We start from the raw sequence: 23195 nt of genomic DNA, 5'->3' as shown, positions 1-23195 counted from the left end.
TCGTTTTAGAGAACGCAGTCACACTCTCCGTTGGAAAAGAGAATGCTTTTAGATAAAATTGGTAATCAATTATTTTCTCAGTGACCTAGATGCACAAACAAATCGGCATGTTAGTAACTTGTAAGGGTTTGAGGGTTTTTCCAAGCCAGAACTTGTCTTGACCCAGTTATTTCTATGCTGCATTCTGGGATAGCAAAGTTCACGTGGAGGGCGCAGAGCCAGCGTTAGCTAGAGAGAGCTGACTGCTTGTGTTGTTTACTGGTTAGTCGGTTGTTGAAGGTGTTTATCAAAATAGTCGGAAGAAGCAATGTGCTCTCTGGAAATTTAGATAGTGTGTAAAGAGTGGTAAGTGGATGAAGTTTAGCTGAATTCTCAGGTTGCATTGCATGTCTGTGCCACAATACAGGGAAATACCACTGCCAGTACACACCAAATGCTACGTTGTGTTGTTGTATGTTCCAGGGTTCATTAATACAAAGAATGGAGGAGAAACATATGTCATAATTTAATATTGTATGTGATCATACTACTAAGCCATATATACGTTTATCTTGACGTAAAGACATCATTAGAATAGTTGCAAAGTTGTTTACTATAATCATCATGGAAATAGCAGCTGTTTTCGGGTACACTCAAAACATAGGGGGGGGGGGACATGGTCAAGTTAATAAATGCAAAGACGAGAACAGGTATAAGTTCCTTTCTCCTGAGAGAAATTTCAGTGAGATTGTGGAAAGTCTATCTAATGTACCCAGTATTTTTGCTAAGGTTGTGCTTCCTCGGTAACATGAAGGGGAAAGAGGTAAAATTGGTTTACTGTACAGCAGAAATTGCTCAGAATCCACCAAGGTTATAAACCCTGATAAAATGACTTGGGGACCTTGGTAGATACCTACTTGTCACCTGTAGTAAATACACAGGTATACATAATATCTGCATCATCTATAGTCCCCCTCCCCACTCAAATGGTAACATATATTTATAATTACATTGTAAACACTAACATCTAATGCTTGAATTTATTTTTTTAAATATCAGCCTTCTATTTACAATGAGTAACACTGAAGTAAAGCATTTTCTCTATGTGCTACACCCATTTATAGCATTCATATAAAATGTAAAAGTATATTCTTTCAATTGGTTTATTTACAAGCCTAGCATGTGGACTTTCTAAAGTGGTAAGTTAGCAAGTAAAACAGTATACTTTTACACTTGCTGTATGGATGCTATAAACAATTGTGGTATGTACAGAAAACGCTTTACTTTGGTGTTATAGGTTGTACATGTATAACCAAAAGGAGTTTGAGTCATTTTCTCTTGTTGAATGATTTTGGGAATTAAATGGGCAAAATAGAAGGTTTTGTCACTTAACATCGATGCCTTGTGTACCTGGACTAACTCAAAATTCACTGCATAATAATACTCCAAATCCTACACCCAAAAAATTTGCAAATTGAGAAAACAGGACTATGCCATCCTGATTAGTTGATAATTCCACATCAAATCAGTCAGTCATGCTATCTACTCTGATTCCATTTGGAAAAAAAATCAATTTTATCAACCCAAAGTTTGGAAAAATACATACATCTATTTCCTGGAGTGGCATTTTCCTTTAATGTCAGGTGATAGTTTCAACAGACAGTTCCCGATCCCAGCCCCCCCCCCCCCTTTCTACTGTGCACACTGCAGAAGTGTGTGTGTGTGTGCGTATGTGCGTGCGTGCGTGTGTGTGTGTGTGTGTGTGTGTGTGTGGTTATTGTTATACATTAACTCTTCTTTGGAATATGCTATATGTATATGAGGAAAACACTATATTTCATTAACAAAGACTATTTCTTTTGTCAGACTGCAGTATCGAAGATAACGTTTTCTGTGATGGACAATTATATAAGAGAGCCATGGATCCATATACTCATAGCCAAGACAATGGTGTGTGAATTTTATGGAGAAGAAATTAATAATGCAGTCACTGCGTTTGTTCAAAACGTAAGTTGTATTGTACAATTCTATTGGCAGTTGTATGTTGTGAACATTGTTGCCAGTTTGTTTGTGGCTTAAACTTTATAGAAATGATGTTTGAATTTTTTTTTCAGGTAACCAAATCAGATGATTGTGATGATGTTGTGGCATATGGTCATGTGACAGATGATGATGTCATTATCAAAGTTATATTTTCCAGGGAATGTCTGAAGGTATTTGAAGAGTAAGTATGGACACATTTGAATAATCACCTAGTCAAATCAACCAATCAAATTTATTTATTTAGTGACAGTCTCCAGCGCTATATTCTGTTCAGTAGTGTTGAGCCAGGTTATAGTACACCCTAAGCTTCTGTGAATAAATCCAAGTCTTCACTTGTGTTTTGTAAAAAAATATGCACCACATTTTATAGAAAGACAAAAGATTGTATAATTTGGCCACTAGGAGTGCTGTTTGGTAATACTAGTAGCTTTTGGACCAGACGTGAGGCCCACTCACATCTTTAGTACTAATACTATAGTCTTCTTTGAATCATTTCACAGTGAAATTTGGGCACATTCTAAATCAGTCAAAATGTTCCACTGACATTATTTTCATATCACAATATTTTTATCCATGTTTTAGTGACTGCTGTATGTACTGATATCACCCTTAATTTCCTCATTATTCTTAATGCCCTCTTGTGACGCTTCTTTCTCAAATGAAGAATTTGATATCATTGTGTATTTCAATATTTTACATAGATTTATTGATTTGTGATACAGTGTTCGATAAAATGGTTTTCAAAACAGACAAACAAAGAATAATATGGCATCCCCTAAATTTGAAAAGGATGAATTGTTCTTGTGTGAAGGAAGACAGTGAAAAATGGCACTAAGAACTTTGATTTTGATTTTGAGCATAACTGACAGGAAAATAATGCCAGGCAACATTATTGTATATTCCATTGTAGGGAAGAAGGAGGTATTGATTTCTTTACAGACTTGAAAGATGCAGTGGTCATTTTGAAGAAGTATAAAGTACTGCCAATGTTAGAGAGCAATCTGGTAAGTCAATGTCAAGGGCACAATGTCTTATTGAAGCCCAAGTTGACTGCAATTTTTCATTAATTTTTAGTCTAAAAATACACTAAAATTTTACTTGAGACAGTTTAGTGCTTCTATTTAGTTGAATTTATACCTGTGTTTGTTACAACCAAAATCATGACAGAAATCACAAGACGAGTGCAAATTTAGGGTGAACTCCTGGAGTAATGATTCAAAAGGTTGGGGACAATTACTCACATGGAGCCTGCTGGTGCTATGTTTGCCGGGCCTGGGTGACTCTGGGACAGTCTGTGGACTGACTGGGAAAGCCTTGACAGTTCCACAGTGACGTAATAGGGAGCACGCAACAAAGCCCTGTCACATACGTACGATGTCTAAGTGGTTCGACTCTTTTCAACAAACTGTAAATTTATGGATACTAGTGAGAATTTCACTTGTTTCCCATCTAACATGTAGTATTTTGTAAAATTTTTTCCAGTATACCAGTATGTTTGTGCTGTACATTAATCACATTACAACCTGGGCTTTAAAACAAAAGTACCTCTGCCTACCCAAACTACCAAACATTATGGAGAATCCTAGCATACAGAACAAGATGGCTGAACTATGGCGGTATTGTAGTTTGCTAGTTACATACATTTTTTTTCAAGTCTCATAATGTTTATTCACTACAAGTTTTTTAAGGAAATTTTTTTTCTCAGTTTTTTTTTATATTTCCCAGTTACTACTTATCTGAGCTTAGGCGTTCACCCAAGTGTTTCACAATCATTCACTAAGATTATCATTTCACAAAAAAGAAGACAGCCATGTTTGTTTGTGTGTGTTTTTAAAAAAATGTTTTATGCAAATAATGAATGGAAAAAATTGGGCGACTGTAGTGGTTATGTTTAAAAGATTTTATACATGGTTATGAGATCATACAAGATAGAGTATGGTGTTATCAGTTTGATCAAAGCATTCAAAATATTACCCAGAATCAGAATTCAAAATGTTTGGTTTAGATTACAGCATTGTAGGACTACGGCTGCTTTTTGGAAATAATAGCACATAGAAGACACTGATAACTAAAAATAAAACTTAAATACTGGTAATTTGCCTTTCCAAATTAGTTACCTGCCATCTAGATATATGATAAATAAATACACTTGCTTGCAGAAAATCACACAGAAATAGCTCAGATGAAAATTCTGACAGCGCAGCCAGCCAATCGACATTAACTCAACTGGTTGAGTGTGCACAAGAAGGAGCAGATGTCATGACAGATAGGGTCAAGGAGAGCCAGGTCACTGCTGATGGAAGTAATTATTCACAATACAATGATACTTATGAAGATATATACAGTCCTTTCACATTGCAGTATGGAGTACCTCAGGTATGCATTTGCAATTCACCACCCTCATGATCTCTGTGTGAACAGTATCAGGGCATTCCTGAAGGCCCATGAAAAGAGCAATAGAATGCAATCCAAATCAGAATTTGAAATCTCTTCAATGTCTTTACTCACTTTTTATGCCGATAAAATGTCAACCTTTGTTCTTGAAAGCAGTATTATGACACAACACAACAGTTGGACAGCATGTTTACAATTTGATACAGATTAAATTCAAAAAATGACACCTGACATACACATTGTACTACTCTAGTGTCACTTGGTGGACATTTATGTCAATGATTGACAGACTAGTGAATTGTTGATACTATTTTGAAGAGACTTTGTATACCATACTGTAACGATGACAAGAAGGTAGAACTTAGGTATTTCAGCTAATCAGAATGATTGAACCAAACAGTCCCTCCACCGTTGTGTGGAGGGTCTATGAACCAATAAAAGTGTCATAGAAAGGTTTAATGTATTGTTAACAGGCAAAGATAAATGATTATAGCCAAAAATACAGCAGCTGGGGACATTCATGACTAAGGAACTTTCTTACTTTGATAAAATTTACAAGCTGATGTCAGACTTGATTCAGTTTTTCATCTTTCTCAAATACTTGAAAGATAGATGCCAAGAATTAAATGAAGTTGGCAATGTGTCAAATGTTTCTCTGAACCAAATAGAAAAGATACTCAAAGAAAATCTGTTTGAAAAAGTGCAGCCAGGTTTACCAATAACTGTTGGTAACTCTCACCAAGGTCTGTCATTTCTAGACTTGTTATCGATAGATGTTTTTATTTTCCATTTGCAGGGTCCAGATGGTTTAAATTACGAAGAATGTGAGATTCCCCAACTTCAGATGAAAATATTAGAGAGTCTGGAAGGTAAACACTTCAATTTTGAGAATAGATTATCCCTCATTTTTCAGTGCAATCGTACATTGCTGGTTGTTTTTTGTACCTTGAATATTTTCTACTCTGTAATCCAATAGCTATAATATCTATATATTAAGTAGAGGCTGTATGGTTGAAATATGAATACCACTCTTATACGATATCATTGTATAATGGTGTGACCGTAAACAGTGATGTATTCTAATTTTCTCATGAATATAGAATTCCTATAAGTACTGGTAACTCCCAACATGTGTAATGACAGTGTTGTTATCGTGGAGGTTCAGTGAAATGTTTCAAGAACTTGCCAACAAAAATAGAAGGAATAATGTATGTGCAAGCTCAACACATGTATATGAAAACTGAATAGTGACTTTCCCTCTGAATATTACTCTCTATGGTGGCTGAAACTCATTTCATTCAGCACACTATGTAATGTAGAGTTTTGCCAGAAATTAACAATAAAATCACAGAAACTTTGCTCAACAAAAATTTTATTTATCATATTTTCAAAAAATCCATAGCATGGTGCCTATTATATTGTGGGGAACATTGTTGTGTCTATTCTACAGGTATTGATGCATGGCATATCTATATTAAACATCACAAATCATGTGGTGTGCATGTGTCTAGTACTATTTTTCTTGTGTTTTGACGGTATGTTGTTTGTTATTTTAAGAGTGGAAACCTGACTACTGCCCTCCAGTGTCTTCCCATGGTACAAGTTCGAAATCATACCAAGACATACAGCAGACTGGTAGTTTACAGACCAAGTTTAGTAGAGATGATTCTATTGATGGACTTGTCTCATTTGCTGAGGTAAAACATACAGATTTATAAGAAGTACTTACAGATGGAGTGACTTTAACCAAAATATGTACAAATGTAGCTCTGGATGTATATGCTGCAGGGTTTTGACAAGTCTTCTCCCCTCCGCTATGGTTCCTCCCTATCTCAAACAGTGAGACTGTGAACAGATTTCATTCGCACAGATCTTTGGTAAAAAAAAACCACCCATGATACCCTTACTAATGACTATATAAAATACAGAAATGAAACCTTGAATCACTAAATTCAACCTACGTTTGTGTATTCTGTCAATTCTTGTCTTACGTTCACTCGAGCTGCAAAATGTATGATATGACAGCTGCTTAGATGTGTACAAGGTTGTGTACATGTACAATATTGAGCTCATCTGTTTGCATGACTTACCATTGTCCATGTGATTTTTTTTAGTCACAAATTCCAAGTAACCCTGCTGACTATTTAGAAGATTGCCATCTTGCTGATCAGACCCAATCCACATCAGGTATGTACACATGATAAATGAGAACTAGCATCTCTGCTGTAATCAGTGGTTTGCTCTGAATGTGAGCTGATAGAATTTTCAAATTTGAAAGGGGCATACCTGGTAAGCTGAGTTTATATGATTTGGGGGGAAGAAGTTTGTGCTGCATATATATAAAAGGCACATGTTTCTACTTTAAAATACTGAAGTATCCACTTGCTATTGCCAATTAGCAAAGCTAGAATGCTAACAATATCAACAGGAATGGGTAGGCAAGTGAATAAACATTAAAAAAATGTATGCAAATTTGCTTAGCAACAAGACCATGTCCATAGCAACAGTCAAATGATAATGCATATTGCAAAGATAACAGGGTTAGTTAGGCAAGTGGATAAGTATCAAAAAAAGTTAATACATATATACCTAGCAACAAGAATATACCCATAGCAACAACCAAATGATGCTGTATATCACAAAGATAATTAACAATAGGGTAGTTAGGCAAGTAGATAAATATTCCAACAATTGCAAATAGTCACCCAGGAACTTAGAAACTACACATAGCAACACTAAAATAATGGTACGTATTAACAGGAAACAACAACTTGAACAAGGTTAGATTGACACATGGGTAAACATTTTTTTAAATTATCACAAACTTTACAGTTGTGCTACAATACCATTGGCACTATTTTAATATGTAATATGCTGAAAATAACTTGTAACAATAAAGATGTGATTCTCTTTGTACAAATGTTATGTTTTGCAGACCCATCATCAGAAGATCCAGAATGCCATAGTCCTAGAAATTCTACCGATGTGAACAACACAGTCTCTAAGAATCAAACATGTCAAGGAAATCAGAGAAAACTTGACAGTGACTTTGAAATTGATGATGCAGAGTTTGAACTCTTGGATAGTGAAACATTTGAGATGACAGAGCACAGAGAGGAAGAAGAAGAAGAACTTAAAGATGATAGAAGCATCTCTGAAACGTCTGCAAGTTTGATGAAAATTCCGACGCATTCTCAAAAGAAATTACACCTGTGTGTTCCAAAATTAACACCAAAAGATGTAGAACGTTATAGTCCAAGAAGTCAAGCTAAAATGAGTCAAAGGAACTTAAAAAGTCTTGGCAAATCAGAGAGGAAGAGAAAATTTGATTATGATTCTACGTTAGAAGAAGAAGGCTTAGAAATAGTGAGCTGTGATATGCCCAAGAAAATGGAACACCCAGGGGAGCAAGATATTGACATTGATGGCGTAAAAAGCAAATCTGGAATCTCAACAAATATACAGAAAAATGCAGCCAAAGATTGTGAAAGTCCAAATACTGTGCAAAAGAGATTGCAAGTTTGTATTTCAAAACTTACACCAAATGATGTTGCATATTATAGTCCAAAAAAGCAAAATGTTAAAGATTGTGACAAACGAGGCCAAAAGGGGACACATGATGGTGAAAATGAAAATGATGTAGTGAGACTAGACACCAACAACAGTACACAGAAGCATGAAGATGAAAGTGTAGAACATGGAGTTGTTAGAATTAGATCTGGAAATTCTAACAATGTAGGAAAAAATACAATAAGTGCACCAGGAAGTCCAGTTGATGCAAAGGAAGTGCTTGTTCTTGTTCAAAGGTTATCACCGAAAGATATCGAACACTGCAGTCCAAGAAAATATCCCAAAATCAGAAATGTTGCTGCAAAGAGTCAGCCCAAACAAAAATATAGGAAGAACCTTGAAAACGAGTTTATGATAGATGTCGGGATTGAAAAACTGAGCAATAAAGTGCAAAGGGATAAAATGAAAGAAGTTGTCATTTCGAAATCTTCTGTTCATCCATGTGTATTTACAGAAACAATAGGGGTACAAGAGAAATGTAGGAACAAAGAGAAGGTGAAAGACTCGGGTGAAAAAACAGAGGAAAGAGATATCACTTCACAGACATCTGAAGAATCAACTTATCCACATGATCAGAGTCGATTGATTCAATCTAGCAATGAGTCAACAAATCGTATAAAGATATCACTGAAGTCACAAGAAAAGATGGTTATTTCATCTCCAGATAATTCACTGCCACCACCATATCAGCCAAAACGACCCAGCGGAAGTGAAGTAAGTAGTAAAATATTGTATTAGGCCAAAAAAAAATTATTATTGTGTGTTTCCGATAACATGGCCTCAGAAAATAGGATAAGTAGGTCGGGATTTTATTTTGTTTTATCTTTTTAATTGTTATTTTTGAAAAGTATTGCTTTGACCCAAAAACAAACAAAATATCGGTCAGAGTACCCCTTATATGATGGTTTGATGAAATAAATACAAACATCACTGGGGAAAGGAAAAAGACATACATGAAGGTCAAGAAGACAAAGAATTTCTTATCTTTTTGTTTTTAAATGTTAAAAAAATGTTTAGGGTTGGAGGCTTAAACTTGGGTCTGTCAGAATATTTGAAACACACAATTTTCTTTTTTAATTGGCCTTTCTGCACTCTTTGTAAACGATGTCAATTTTAACCCTAATCTAAGATAACCTTACAATGGTTGCCTCTTTTGAACCTACAACTAGCATATCAATACATAAAAATTAGTATACCAATATCTATTTCAACAACATTTTAACTTTCATCAGTCAACACAGCAATAAAATTCCCAGATGACACTGGCTGTCAGTTGTTGAAATATTGCAAGTATCTGATATTCTTGCCACACTGTTGATAGATCGAACAGCCATTTTGTTAGTCTATCAGCTAGCCCTCGGATGTTCTTCAGATAAAATACGACACACAGCCGAACAACGCTATCGAGGATGGAACATTCGAGGTCTAGCGAATGTCATCGGGATATAAATAACTGCCAATCAGAGATAGAACCGTATTAGCGACAAGCACAAACAGAGGACAATAGCTTAATTTTCATACATATTCATCTTAAGGAGGGGCTTGTAAAAATAACCACCAATGCGTTAACTAAAATGTGTGAATGACAACGTCTACACACTCATCAAACACAATTACCATAAACTGATAAGACATAGTAATGACATAAATGTGTTTGTCAACACCTGCATGCAGAGATTGAATATATTGAAGTATATATATGCATATATGGCCCAACCCACCGCTTATCGTAATCTCAATGGAATGTCCGGTCTGAAAATGACATTCGCTAGACTGTTCGGGCAAGCCCTCACATGCGAACTTCGTTCGCTTATAGTTATAGCATCGAAAGAAAGCCCGAACGTCTAGCAGCAAGACTACCATTTTGTTGGCACGCTTCTCATCCCTTACCACAACAGGGAAAGGTTGATAAGGACGCTCCTGGCAACACATTTTAGTGTATGCTGTTGGTTGATGAAATTAAATTTCAATGCGAACTCTACTCAGAGATGAAATTAAATTATTTGAACGTAAAGTATCTATTTGTATGTATTGTAAGGGACTGACAATAACAGTCATGAAAAGTTGACATACAGCATACTAGGTAGTTACTTTGTGTTTACAGATGAGTCGTAGAGCTCATCTCATTTGCATGTCGAACTCCCATTATTGACCACTAACATGACAAAATTCTCACTGGTGTTCCCTGAAAACGTATACACAGGAAATGACAAATGTAAAGGACATGTTTCTGATTTCTTATTTCTCTCCCAACAGATTGATGATTCTCACTTTGAGGATACCATCGATAGACGGAAGATTCAGACAAAACTGCTCAGTTTAAAGTTTGATCTGAGCTGGATGAAGACATATTATTTACAGTTGTATGACAGCAATGCTGTGCAGGAAATGATATGAACACTATCACTGCAATTCATGACTCCAAAGTGCTTATTACCGTGAATCATGAATATTTATATTTATGTTCTGCGTTTGCAGATTATGCATGTCTGCTTACTCCCATCCGCATAAGCCAATGTGTGTCCATTGAAAAAACTACACAGAACAACAAATAAGGAGTCGAAAAGATTCAATTAATTTTTTCTTGGCAAACATGTGTAGCGCAAGTGATATGAAATCAAGAAATAACTCTCGAGACCCCAAAGTTTATGAAATGTCCTTATATCCTGGAGTTGTGTTAACGAAAAGTACAAGATTATCTATTTCCTTGAAATCAAGGCTGTAAACCCAAAAATATCTTTCAGAATTTCCCAGATGGCTGTCAGTTGAATGGCTGTCAAGAATGAACTTCTATATGTCAAAGTTTGGAGAGTCATTAGGACAGTAGTTAGCCAGTCAGTTTGGAGCTTATTACGTTGTTAAATAAGGGAAAACAATGACAGATATTTCACTTCAAAAGGACCAGATAAAGGCTTCCATCTAGCAAAATGTGGAGACATTGTAAAAACTTTGATTTTTCAATTAAATTGGTCCCTGTGGGTACATTGCACAGATCCTGTGAAGTCATGATACAGGTATGGACACATCCATTTGTGGTGATCATTCCATCAATCTTTTATGTTCACTGACATCAACAAAAGACTTTGTAATTTTGATGAAAGATAACAAAATATTAACAGCATGATATACATATATGATATACAGCCGCTATATGTAGAAATTACCTGTAAAGCTGTATCTTAAATTATCTTATTTTCAATTTTTTTTGGTTTACAAGCCAAAAGAACGCTGCCAAAAAAAACAATATGCAAACCTGTTGCTTATTTTATTTTTTTATTTTTTAGAAATTGACAAACTTCCTGAAAATGTCAGTATTCAAGGTACATTTATGTCCAAATCTGTGTATCGGCAATATGATTGCTTACTTTGCAAAGTCTTCCTGTGACATACATTGCAAAATTACCCAGTCGTGTTATCATCCATTTCAGAAAAAAGGAGACAAATGAAGCACATATAGAATAGTGGTCTTTCATTGTCAAAGATACTAATTGGGTTTGTGATAAGGGGTCTAATATCTAAACCCCATTACTATCCCAAACCTAACTCTATCCCCAACTCCCTAGCGTGGATAAAAATGCATATGTCTTGTACAATGGACCATTATTCTACATTTTGCAATACAACTGAAATAAAGCATTTCATTTGCAATACTTTCTGTCTTTGGATTTAGGCCCATTTTGTTGTAAGTCCTGTGCTTTTTAAAAAGCCTTTTGTATATCTGAATATCAGCCATTCAAACCGTATGAAGAAATGGAACATTTTCCCTGTAAAAAAATTTCACGACAAAGAATTGAAGATATGTATTTTCACGAAATTCAACATTATTGAGAAAGTTGACCTTTATATTAAGATGTACTTAATGTCATAAGAAATAAAACGACTGTAACATGTTTGAAGGAAAATATTCTGTCTTCCATCTATTTTTCTGGGGGAGGGTGTTATGAATTGACTGAGGTCGAAGGATCAATATACTTTGCATAATCCTGGTGAGAGAAACTATTCAGTTCCCCAGTAAGACAGTATTGATTTTGCTGCGCTTTACCACTGTGGGACATTTCTAAAAACGTCTTCAGGTAAACATATACAAACCCTGCTGAAAATTGTTAGAGAACAGTCTGAAAACATTGAGGTATGTGTACAAGGTTTTTCACAATATGTTTACTTGTTATTCTGAAATTCAGTACATACCCGTTGTGTACTTGCTTGTAACCAGCTGCAATGGTTTTGCTAAGATCTAAAATCCATCAATAAATGGCTGGTGTATGGCACTACAACATTCCATTGTAACTCTGCACATACTTTTATTAGGAAGACTTATGCATGGACGACATCAAGCATACTGTGATGTGGGGAGGGGGGGGGGGTCCTTCATCTTGCATCTTCCAGCATGGATTTCTGGAGACTTCACATAGTAATAATTACAATCTGGTTTTCTGAAGTCATTGCTGAAGTGAACGCTAGCCCAAAGATGTCTCTCATGCAAATCGCTTGAGGCCAAATTCATTGCTATGGAAAGTCTGTATTGTGCAAGTCAATGTTCATAAGATTACGTATAGTAGCTACTTTGACAGGAATTCCAGTCTCTTAGAGTGTAACAAAATTATTTTATTCATCTAAAAGTGATTGTTAAAAGGTAGGTGTGATGTTCGGTTGTGTACGTAAGGGAGGGGGGGGGATGAGTAAACATGTGTTTGTTTTTGTGACCTGACTATGCTACATACCGTCTCCAATGTTTTCTCAGCAAATAACCATTTCCACAGCTTTTTAAGACGAAAAATTAATCTCGTATACCGAACAATAGTTTATTAAGATTGCATTTTTTCTCTTGCGGAAACAGGAACATTATAAAAGGATGGCCTCTCATCATCTTCTCATTACAATGGGACTGTTGTTGGTACTTACAAAGTACAGATCGACATGTGGGCTGGAGCTAATCAATGACAAGTTCGTTTACGAAAATTTTCAAGACGAAGACCGTGATGTATACCTGCACAATAGATTCAGCAAGGGGTTTGCGTGGGGTGTGGCTACGTCAGCATATCAAATCGAAGGTGGCTGGAACGAAGGCGGTAGGGGTCCTAGCATATGGGACACATTCGTACACGAAAGTGGTAACGTATATATGGACCACACAGGTGATGTTGCTTGTGATAGTTACAACAAATTTGCTGAAGATATCGAAATGTTGAAAAATCTTGGAGTGAAGTACTATCGGTTTTCTATTTCTTGGTCAAGGTTACTACCGGATGGAACATTACGTCATCCTGCCAATAATGATGGATTACAATATTATCACAGACTGATCGACTCTCTGATTGAAGCCGATATTGAACCGGTTATTACCTTATTTCACTTTGACATGCCTCAAGCCTTGCAGGATATTGGTGGATTTGATAACAAACAAACAGCTCAACATTTTCAATTCTTTGCCGATCTTTGCTTTCGAGAGTATGGTGAGAAAGTGAAATATTGGATTACTTTTAACGAACCGTACGCCTATGTGATGTTCGGACATCACTACGGTATGCTGCCGCCAAAAATGAAGAAACCTCTTCAATACAGCTACAATATGGCGCATAATATGATATTAGCACATGCCCGTATTTGGAAACGATATCATTCCAAATATGGTAAAGAGCAACAGGGATTTGTTGGTATGACGTTTACAACGATGTGGGCTGAACCAATGAGAAGAGAGATGGGTGTTGACATTACCGCTGCCAATTTGTATATGTATAATACTATTGGCTGGTTCGGTCATCCACTTTATCATGGGGACTACCCAGAAGAAATGAAAGAGTACATAAGAGATCATACAAACATTACTTTACCAAAGTTCCTGCCAGAGGAAAGAGAACAACTTTTGACGCGAAGCTGTGATTTTTTCGGTGTTAATCACTACATGACTGTCGTGGCAAAGGCACGCGACACGGAGGAGCCAAACGCTCTTTTCGACCCATTGACGGTTTACACTCAATACAACGGCAGTTGGGAAGTCCGAGAGGGTTTCTACACCATTGTGCCATGGGGATTACGAAGAGCTTTACAATGGGTTGATCATCATTACAATCAGCCTGTAATCTTTGTCACGGAGAATGGATTGCCGAACATTGGAGACGATCCCTACTTGGAAGACGAGGACAGAATTAAGTATTTGACATCGTACATTGATGAAACTCTCAAAGGTAGGTTGCAACTCTGGCACTGATGAACAAGGAAAACACGAAGCCCGAAACCTGAAAAAAAAATATTGTATTAATTATTTTGGTTTCTCATCACTTGATAGATTTGATGATCAAATAATACTAAATAAACAGGGGGGAGCAACCAATGACACAAGGTGTGGGGAAAAACTTAAACTTTCCTTTTTCAATCAGAAGTGGCAATGACAGACAAACAGAAACAATAGTGTAAAATGAATGCATTTAGTGACTATAACGAAAGAGAAAACCGAGGAAGAGTTACAAAATCATCAATTAAACTTTGTAAAGAACTTCTACACACCTGAAAATATAACACAATACCAGTTTCTAGAATAAATTTTGAAAGGTTACGTAAACAGTACATCTAAATCACTGTCTGAGCAATATAAAGCTAGCAAATTGGAACTTACTATCAGCAAAGTACTCATCAGCTTTCTAACACATGGGCATATAAATTTCGTCTTCACAGCTCAATTCTTGGACGGCGTTGATGTACGGGGCTACTTTGCATGGTCGCTGATGGACAATTTTGAATGGACATACGGTTACAGTATGAAGTTTGGATTATACTACGTCAACTTTACTGATCCTGACCGGCCAAGAATTCCGAGGAAATCAGCGAAAGTATATGCCCAAATCATCGAGGACAACGGACTTCCTTCAAAGACAAGAGAAGATCTATAAACTACATCTATAAGTCTCAGACCATGCAATATTTTAGAATTGTACGTCGCTTATAGAAAACTTGGGAACATTTCATATTCACCATCTTTTATTTTAAGTATTTAATAGTTTAAAATATTACTGAGCATAACTTTAATTGTTTTTATAGATTAAGATTTATACATCATGCCTCTATGTATGTATTGCATTTCATATTTGGTGCTATGACGTTCTTCATGGAAACAATTTTGATGGCGTTGAGCTTGGGTGTATTCCATCACGTGTGATTTCTAAACCTGACTGAATTTGCATTTCATAGTAGTGTTTATATAACAATATGACATTATCCATAGCATCTTAGAATTTGCCAAACTCGGAATGTTTATGTTTAGACTTTCAATACCATAACGACTGATTGTATCATAGTAATGAGCAAGACTGTCAATTTGCAGTGGAAAGCTCTGTTTATCAAAGTATGCTGTGTATATTGGTTCCCATAAAGCGTTCAGTTGTTCATCTATTCTAGAGTTGTATATACTGTTCACCGTTAGCTGTTTCAAATTCGTGAGATCTACAAGCCGTCGTAGCATTTAATTTGGTCGTCAGTCTGAGCGCTGTTTCGTCCCCCTACTCATTGTTTCGAAAATCGTGGGGGGGGGGGGTTCGGTTGAGTGAGAAAAATATACATATTGTCACAGTGTGACAGTTGCAGTAAGCTGCAGCTGTATTGTCACCATTGGATGTAATCGTGTCACCGTTCTAGTCTTCCTAAGGATACTCTGTGTTGAGGCACCCTTATACTTTGGTCAATTACAACCCAAGTATCAAACAGAATAGCTGCACAGTATTGTGAAATTCGCTGTATAAGAGGGCAGGACAACACGTGGTATCTTACAGACTGGGGCCTTGGTATTTACGATTTCAGTAACAATAACTACTGAATTTATTAACTACTCATCTATTCAATCGAATCCCATCTTTTCACATGTAAGATTGAGCTGATTGACGTTGGCTTTTGGCTAAAGTTTAATATATTAGATACTAAGGAAAACTTCATCTTATGAATTTCATCAAAGCATATTGAAGACATTGTGACCTATCTAAAAATATAGAGTTTAGAGATATAGACAGACGTTTTAAGTAACGTTTTATTCAATAAAGAGACTAGATTGGATCTACATCGAGACTGAGACTGAAATCAAATTGAATAAGGAACTAGTTTGGGACAAGAACTGGACCACGATCTGAGGAGTAGGCGACCAGTCATGTGATGAATCAGCTATATTTTGCATAGTTGAGCTATTTTTGATGTGCTCGAGTGATGTCGATACTGATTGATTGATTGATTGATTGATTGATTGATTGATTGATTGATTGATTGATTGATTGACTGATATAGAGTGTTTCCTAAGTTAGCATTGGAACCAAGTAACGCAGAAGCAACACAGAAACAACAGGAATATTAATGTGTTTAATGTAAAGTCCCCGATGAAACATACGTCTGTACGTGTAATTCGTAAAAACAAAATGTGAATGGAGCGCCCAGATGAAATTCACATCAGCCATTGAACTCTAACCGAACATCTTTTTTGTTCGTTTTTTATTTATAACATCATTGAAAGAACTGCTGAGCGTTGACGGAGATGGGCAGCCTATTGAGTATCCTCTAATAAATTGAAGAAAAGTCCTTGCATGAACATGTTCACAGATTGGATATATGTCACAATGAATTCCAAAACTATATTATATCACGAATATCGAGTTTTACACCTCAAAGTCCAGTCACCATCATTATGTTATCCGTGATATGCCCTTGCCTTAATTTCTTTATGTCCGTGACAGTACTAGTATTAATTACGATTCACGATATCTTGCAGAATTAAATTTCATACTCAGTCCAAAAAGTGAAGGTGCCTGCTATAAGTTCGATGAATAAATGAAAAATAGTAATAATCGAAAAAGATAGTACTCATTTATGTTTCGAAGAAAATTCAAAATTCTTTCAGAAAGATAATAATACATGTATATAACTTATATATACAAATTGTAATACTTTAACAATTAATTCGACCGATCGGGGCGTGATGATACACCGTACCTCATCTCCTACAACGTTTCTAATTTCACAAATCAAAAAACTTATGACAAGACCTTTCACTTTTGTTTTCTTCTTGGTGTACAAGTACATTTTGTACTAATCGTGTACCGTGTACTCGTCGAACTCGACGCTCAGACTAGAGTTACCATGGGATTTACCTTTGGAAAAGGTTATTTTCTGAAGGATTGTGAACTCATAGGGGCATGTAGTACTTTTTAGACTGTTGTTTTCCTTGTCTACAGGCTAAATATAACAATGTTTTGACATGAATATATTTCCCCTACCTTTTGGAAAGTTATATGGAGAGTATATTGATACATTTGTAGTAGCACGATTCATATGATATTATCCTTTACCTAGGCCAGAGACTGACCTAGGCCTGTTTACAGACGGTGCACGGGTCTATATTAGATTATTACTGACACGGGGGACAATTGTCAGAATCGAGTCCCGGATTACTCCGTACATGGCATGTACAATAATGATAGGTGTCCAATGTGTGAAATTGTGTGAAGTACTCATAACCTCTGCGCATGGAAGTAGAACCCCGTAACCCCGACATGCACATCTATGGGCCGTCGTCGCTAGTGTTTATGATTAACTAGCTATGCATATACATTATGCAGGAGAGTCCCAAGACAAGACAGTTCGATGTATAGCTTGTGAATGAACGTATGTGAACACAAGCTTACACCGGGTTCAAGAGCATATAGACGGAGCCTAGGGTAAGTTGAAAATACAAGTTTGAGTCGTTATGATTTAGCTTTCACGCAGTACTTGTTCAGATTCGTGGGCAATGGATAACTCGACTCCTGTACATTGTACCCTGTGCCAAGATTATGACCTATAGGCTATAGACTGTTTCGTATAGCATTCTCAATACACCATATAAAGTCGTCCCTTCCTTTTCCAAACGCGTGCACCGTCTGCAAGCAGGACTTAAGGATTTACAGTGCACACTTTTTGTGCCTAGACTGTTCGGGAACTCATTTCTAACTGTTACGTTCTAAAACGTGAACTGGCAGACAGTCGGCATTTCAGAGTCCCCCACATCGAAGCTCGCAGACTGATCATGGATTGGAAGTATCATCCATAGGAATTGTGGGTGATGCCTCCATGCTCCAATGCAGCTGATTCGATTGACTGGTTTAAAATTTCACACAGTCATATGTACAGGTAAGATATGTGAGAATCAAGCCCAGAGCAACAGAGCGAAACTGCTACAGTATCAGTACTGCATCTACTACTACTAGTAAGTTTTCAATTGATAAGTGGTTGAGCATAATGTAGAATCAATAACATAATGCTGTTGCAGTAAGTACTCTCAAAGGGGAGGGACAATAGCAATGACCACCTTCAAGACCTGGCTACTATTGAATTTTGAAGCTGCAATAATTGCAGCAGTAATTTTTAATTGTGTGGGGATTCTTTTTTTTGTTCTTTTTTTTTAGCTTTGAGTGCAAACCCCAGAATGATAAAAAGTTAACAAAAAAAACAAACAAACAAAAAACAACCTAACACTACAATTGTAGCTACCAATTTTATGACGGGGTGATCACATAATGTTCTGTAATGTGTACAAGCACAGCATATTTATTATGGCCTTGGGGTTGGAGCTCCAGACTAAACATTAGACACCCACAAAGACCTTTAGAAATTGCTGACAATTAACCCAGTTTAAAAATATTTTCTGTTGAATTGTTGAGATCTTTTGTGAATGCATGACCTGAAGCTGATCCGCCCCCTCTCATACCAGTGACCTACAAGTACATGCATGTATGTATTCATTGTGCACAACAAATATACTCTTATCATGTGATCAAAGTAAACACTGTGGAAATGCATGATTTATTGGTTTATCCATAGACCCTAAGATTTGAGTATACAGTGTAACACTTTGAACATATAAACTTTTTGCACTCACTACACAAGATTGCAAGATAAAGAAGCATGGCTAGGGGTGGGGACATTGGTACAAAGCATTCTCACACAAATATTAAAAAAATAGTCACTGTTCTGTCTGCATATGTAGTCCGCATGTGACTGTGGAGCGATACATATCCTACAAATCACAGTCCCTTTTTCCCCCCACTGTCATATGATGTAATTACATTTTGAAAGTGAGATTATATGAATATTAATTGTCATTTGCATAAAAAAGGGTAAAGTTTCATTTCTTTAGACTGCAAAGCAGAAAACATAATTTTACAGCATTTTTTTGTAAATTTGTCAAAAAATGACACATCAGTGACCCTTGCACATTGAGAACTTTGCCACAAAAAAAACACTGACAAGATGAAGCAACAGGTTTGCATAATGTATGGAAATTGTGTGGTTAGTGTTACAAGTACGCGTCATGTCATTCCAGCCTCATCAGTCTGCTCTTTGAAAGGGGTCAACAGATACTATACACTGCATGTATAGTATTGTGCCATATGTATAAAGATATAAATTTCTGGAGAACATCACATTACTATTAGATGACTGCTATTTTCCAAAATGTACAAAAACCACAACTGATTTTTTTGTTTATTTTACCTCCAGGAATTGTGTATTTATATATGCAACATAACAAAATGGTGTCTATTTGTACCATACATCTCATCTTCGTTACAAGTGTCCTTGTATCACTTACCACCTTCAGAAGTGTAGTTGGTCTGGAGCTCTTAAATGGCAAGTTTGTGTATGAAAACTTCCAAGATGAAGAACGAGATGTCTTTCTGCATGCTAGATTTAACAAAGACTTTGCATGGGGTGTAGGCACATCAGCATACCAAATTGAAGGTGCCTGGAATGAAGGCGGCAGGGGCCCTAGTATCTGGGATGATTTTGTTCATGAAGGAGGTCACGTTTTCATGAACCACACAGGTGATGTTGCTTGTGACAGTTACCACAAAATTGCTGAAGATGTTAAGAATTTGAAGAAGCTCGGTGTTACGCACTATCGGTTTTCTATTTCATGGTCACGGCTGTTACCAGATGGTACAATGCGACAACCGATAAACCCGGAGGGTCTTCAGTATTATCACCGACTTATCGACGCTTTGATTGATGCAAATATTGAACCTGTCGTTACTTTATTTCATCTTGATCTACCATTGAATTTACAATATATTGGTGCATTTGGAAATTATGAAAATGTCAGAAACTTTGTGAGATACGCAGATGTGTGCTTTCATGAATTTGGCGATAAAGTGAAATTGTGGACTACAATAAATGAACCAGAGCTGTATGTGTTGCTTGGGCATCAGTACGGAATGTTGGCCCCTGGTTTAAAATTCTCCCAACAACATAGCTACGATATTGCTCATAACATTATACTAGCCCATGCTCTCACCTGGAAACATTACAACTCACGTTACAGATCGCACCAACACGGTCTGATTGGCTTGTCATTGTTCTCCATCTGGGCTGAACCAATGACAAACCAGAAAGCAGATTTGGAAGCTGCAAACTTATATATGCAAATGCTAACCGGTTGGTTTGTTCATCCTCTTTACTATGGAGACTATCCTGCTGAAATGAAGCGATATCTTGCACAACATACAGATGTTAAATTGCCGGAATTTACTCCGGAAGAGAAGGAAGATGTTCTCCTCGGGGCAATTGATTTCATCGGCCTGAATCACTACGAGACCGTGATGGTGAAGAGACGAGACTCGGAACCATTTAATCCAGTGATGTTCTTCAACTATCAAAATATTCATTCAGAGTTTGGAGATACATGGTCAGTAAGGCAAGGAATGTTTACCACGGTACCATGGGCTATTAGAAAACATTTAAACTGGATGTACAAGAACTACAAGAAAACGCCCATTTTTGTCACAGAGAACAATATACCCGATGATGGTGATGAGCCATTTCTAGATGACCAACACAGGATTAAGTATATGAATGCTTACATCAATGAAATCCTCAAAGGTGAGACCTGGATCAGACTAAGTAAAAATTAAACCTATCATACGCCATATTCTGAGAGTTGTGTTTAGCCACATTTTGTGATTAAAGGCCCACTTCAGATTAGGATTAAAATCTAGGTGTGAAAAGGGATTATCTGGCAGAGCTATAGAGTATCAGAAAAACTTGGTATAGAAGAAACTCATCATTACAAACCACAGCCTCTTTTACAGCACCATTAAAATGTGTCGTCCAGATGTTTATTTCTTATGAAGGCGGAAGAAATAACAGCTCTGGTTTGCGAGAATGGAAGAAAGAATGATCCCATGTAATTTTTATTAACATAATGAAAATACAATGATCTGGTTTTGAAACAGCCTTTTAACTGCCTCGTGCTGCAGTGTGATTTTAACCCCCAATTTTCCTTATGTGGGATGCCCTCTTGTAACACTTCTTTTCTTAATAACTGCCAAGTGGGTAAATGAAATATGGCATATATTTTAACAGACATGTCATCAAATTGCTATTAAAGTGTCATTTCACTTGACAATATATATGTCAACATACCATGGGAAATGTCAAAGAACTAGCAAACATATGAAAGTCTATGTGTGGCATTTTACAGATCTTTGGCAAAGAAAGATTCCCATACTGATTGACAAAATTTTGGTACAGAAAGATTCCCATAGTAACTAGCACAATTTTGGCAAGGAAATGGGGAAAACACAGAAGGAATAATTTTCCAGTTACAGTTACCAGTAATAATGCTGTAAGTTTTATATACATTATTCATTTTTTTTGAATATTTTTTTTTTCAGCTAAAGTGTTGGATGGAGTGGATGTGAGAGGTTACTTCATGTGGTCATTAATGGATAACTTTGAATGGATGAGTGGTTACAATGTCAAGTTTGGTTTACACTATGTCAATTTCACTGACCCCAGTCTGCCACGGATTCCTAGAGCGTCAGCGAAAGCCTACTCACAGATTATTCAAGATAATGGCTTTCCTATCACAAAGAAGGACGAGTTGTAGATGTATTGTTCCATACTAAATACAAGCAAAACAAGATACTGCAAGAAGTGAGGTCTAAATTGATGAAGAGTAAACGCACCCTCAAACCCCCCCCCCCCCCCATATTTTATATCTGTGTGACTGATAGAAGAAATGAGCATTTTTAGTATTTTGACTCACAAGGTCAAGGTCAAAGTCAAATAGAAAGATACTAATATTGTTTTGATAAGAAGCAATGTACATATAGCTCCTATAGTATATCACCTTTGTACCAAGTTTGAATGAAATCAGATAGTTGTGTGTCAGAAAATGATGTATCGCAAATGAATAGTTGGACAGAGCCCACTGTAGTAGCTTCCCCCTCCCCTATGCTGTGCCCAAGGGGGGGGGGGGAGCTAAATTTCTTTAAGAGGTAGGGGAGTTAGACTGAAATAATTTTCCATCAGGCTGAAACAATCTTGCTGTCAACTAAGCCAAATTTTCATGCATGTTCTTTGTTTTGTGTATACATCGTCTGAGGTAAAATTGAAAGGTGGGAAAAATCTATCACCAGAAAATGTTGGTTATCATTGTTTTACCTTGAAATTTTAAATAATAAAATTTTCGCATATTAACCATGTATTTTATGGAGGAGCAGTACAAGTTTTAAATATGAAATACTATACAGAAAATCTGCAAACATATCTTAAATTTAGTTGGCAAATTTAGTATTACGGGCCAAGTGGGGATAGTGAATCAAAAGATAAGCCATTCATTCATTCATTTTATTTGAGAGTGTAATTCTTTACTGCTTTGATTTTAATTTGTGTCCGTTTAGATAATTTTAAAGAAGCCCACAGTAAAATATTAGCCTAGATTTTATCAAAGCTCAAGGATGTGTAAATTTTTGCTATTTTCCATAAATTTGTACTGATTACTGATTGATAAATATTGAACAATTTTACTGGAAAATGGATCATTTCTTTTACCTACCAATCAATAACCAATAGTTTTTAATGCAAGGGGCACAAGCTGAGTTTACATTTTTGGGATGTAATTTTTTTCCTGTACATTAAAGGTACTCAAAGTACTCTACATACTGACACTTAACCCATCACTTGCAACTTCCTCTCTCAGAGAAGACCAACGAGGGCAGTACCACACTACATATCTAATAGGCTAGATAATCATTATACATAATGTATTCATCAGCAAGTTGTGAATATATAGTAAGAACATTGAATAAAAGACCATAAATATAAAGTGTGGACGTGTACACGGTCTTCTATTTGTACAAACATCCATCAAAAAGTTTTAGGCTTAGTAAATATTTTCTTTGAACTTGCATGATAAAAAT

General features: G+C 36.4%; 3 protein-coding genes across 3 annotated transcripts; all 3 read left to right on the top strand.

Moving 5' to 3' along the window:
- Nucleotides 1–213: 213 nt before the first annotated feature.
- LOC144437909 (uncharacterized) lies at nt 214–11789 on the top strand. The gene is made up of 11 exons (XM_078126941.1): nt 214–345; nt 1846–1986; nt 2094–2203; nt 2933–3026; nt 3505–3638; nt 4182–4398; nt 5213–5285; nt 5974–6113; nt 6531–6603; nt 7352–8700; nt 10243–11789. The coding sequence occupies exons 2-11, from the start codon at nt 1876–1878 to the stop codon at nt 10381–10383; spliced, it is 2442 nt and encodes an 813-aa protein (XP_077983067.1). The 5' UTR covers nt 214–345; nt 1846–1875; the 3' UTR covers nt 10384–11789.
- Nucleotides 11790–12838: 1049 nt separating this feature from the next.
- Nucleotides 12839–14873, top strand: LOC144437908 (cytosolic beta-glucosidase-like). Its single transcript, XM_078126940.1, has 2 exons — nt 12839–14171; nt 14659–14873. Exons 1-2 carry the CDS (start codon nt 12839–12841, stop codon nt 14871–14873), a joined length of 1548 nt encoding a protein of 515 aa, XP_077983066.1.
- A 4653-nt stretch (nt 14874–19526) lies between these two features.
- Nucleotides 19527–21880, top strand: LOC144437907 (uncharacterized). Its single transcript, XM_078126939.1, has 2 exons — nt 19527–19962; nt 21666–21880. The coding sequence occupies exons 1-2, from the start codon at nt 19527–19529 to the stop codon at nt 21878–21880; spliced, it is 651 nt and encodes a 216-aa protein (XP_077983065.1).
- The last annotated feature ends 1315 nt before the right edge of the window (nt 21881–23195 follow it).

This window comes from Glandiceps talaboti, chromosome 7 (assembly GCF_964340395.1).
Source record: "Glandiceps talaboti chromosome 7, keGlaTala1.1, whole genome shotgun sequence".
NCBI lineage: Eukaryota > Metazoa > Hemichordata > Enteropneusta > Spengelidae > Glandiceps > Glandiceps talaboti.
This window is presented reverse-complemented; position numbering and strand designations above follow the sequence as displayed.

What these genes read in the sequence shown, in the direction of transcription:
- LOC144437909 (XM_078126941.1), top strand. Translation starts at nt 1,876, where the DNA reads ATGGACAATTATATAAGAGAGCCATGGATCCATATACTCATAGCCAAG. An exon ending in CAATGTTAGAGAGCAATCTG is followed by an intron (nt 3,027 to 3,504) that starts GTAAGTCAATGT and finishes AATTTTTTCCAG; the next exon opens with TATACCAGTATGTTTGTGCT. An exon ending in AATATTAGAGAGTCTGGAAG is followed by an intron (nt 5,286 to 5,973) that starts GTAAACACTTCA and finishes TGTTATTTTAAG; the next exon opens with AGTGGAAACCTGACTACTGC.
- LOC144437908 (XM_078126940.1), top strand. Translation starts at nt 12,839, where the DNA reads ATGGCCTCTCATCATCTTCTCATTACAATGGGACTGTTGTTGGTACTT. An exon ending in CATTGATGAAACTCTCAAAG is followed by an intron (nt 14,172 to 14,658) that starts GTAGGTTGCAAC and finishes TCGTCTTCACAG; the next exon opens with CTCAATTCTTGGACGGCGTT.
- LOC144437907 (XM_078126939.1), top strand. Translation starts at nt 19,527, where the DNA reads ATGGTGTCTATTTGTACCATACATCTCATCTTCGTTACAAGTGTCCTT. An exon ending in ACAACCGATAAACCCGGAGG is followed by an intron (nt 19,963 to 21,665) that starts GTCTTCAGTATT and finishes TTTTTTTTTCAG; the next exon opens with CTAAAGTGTTGGATGGAGTG.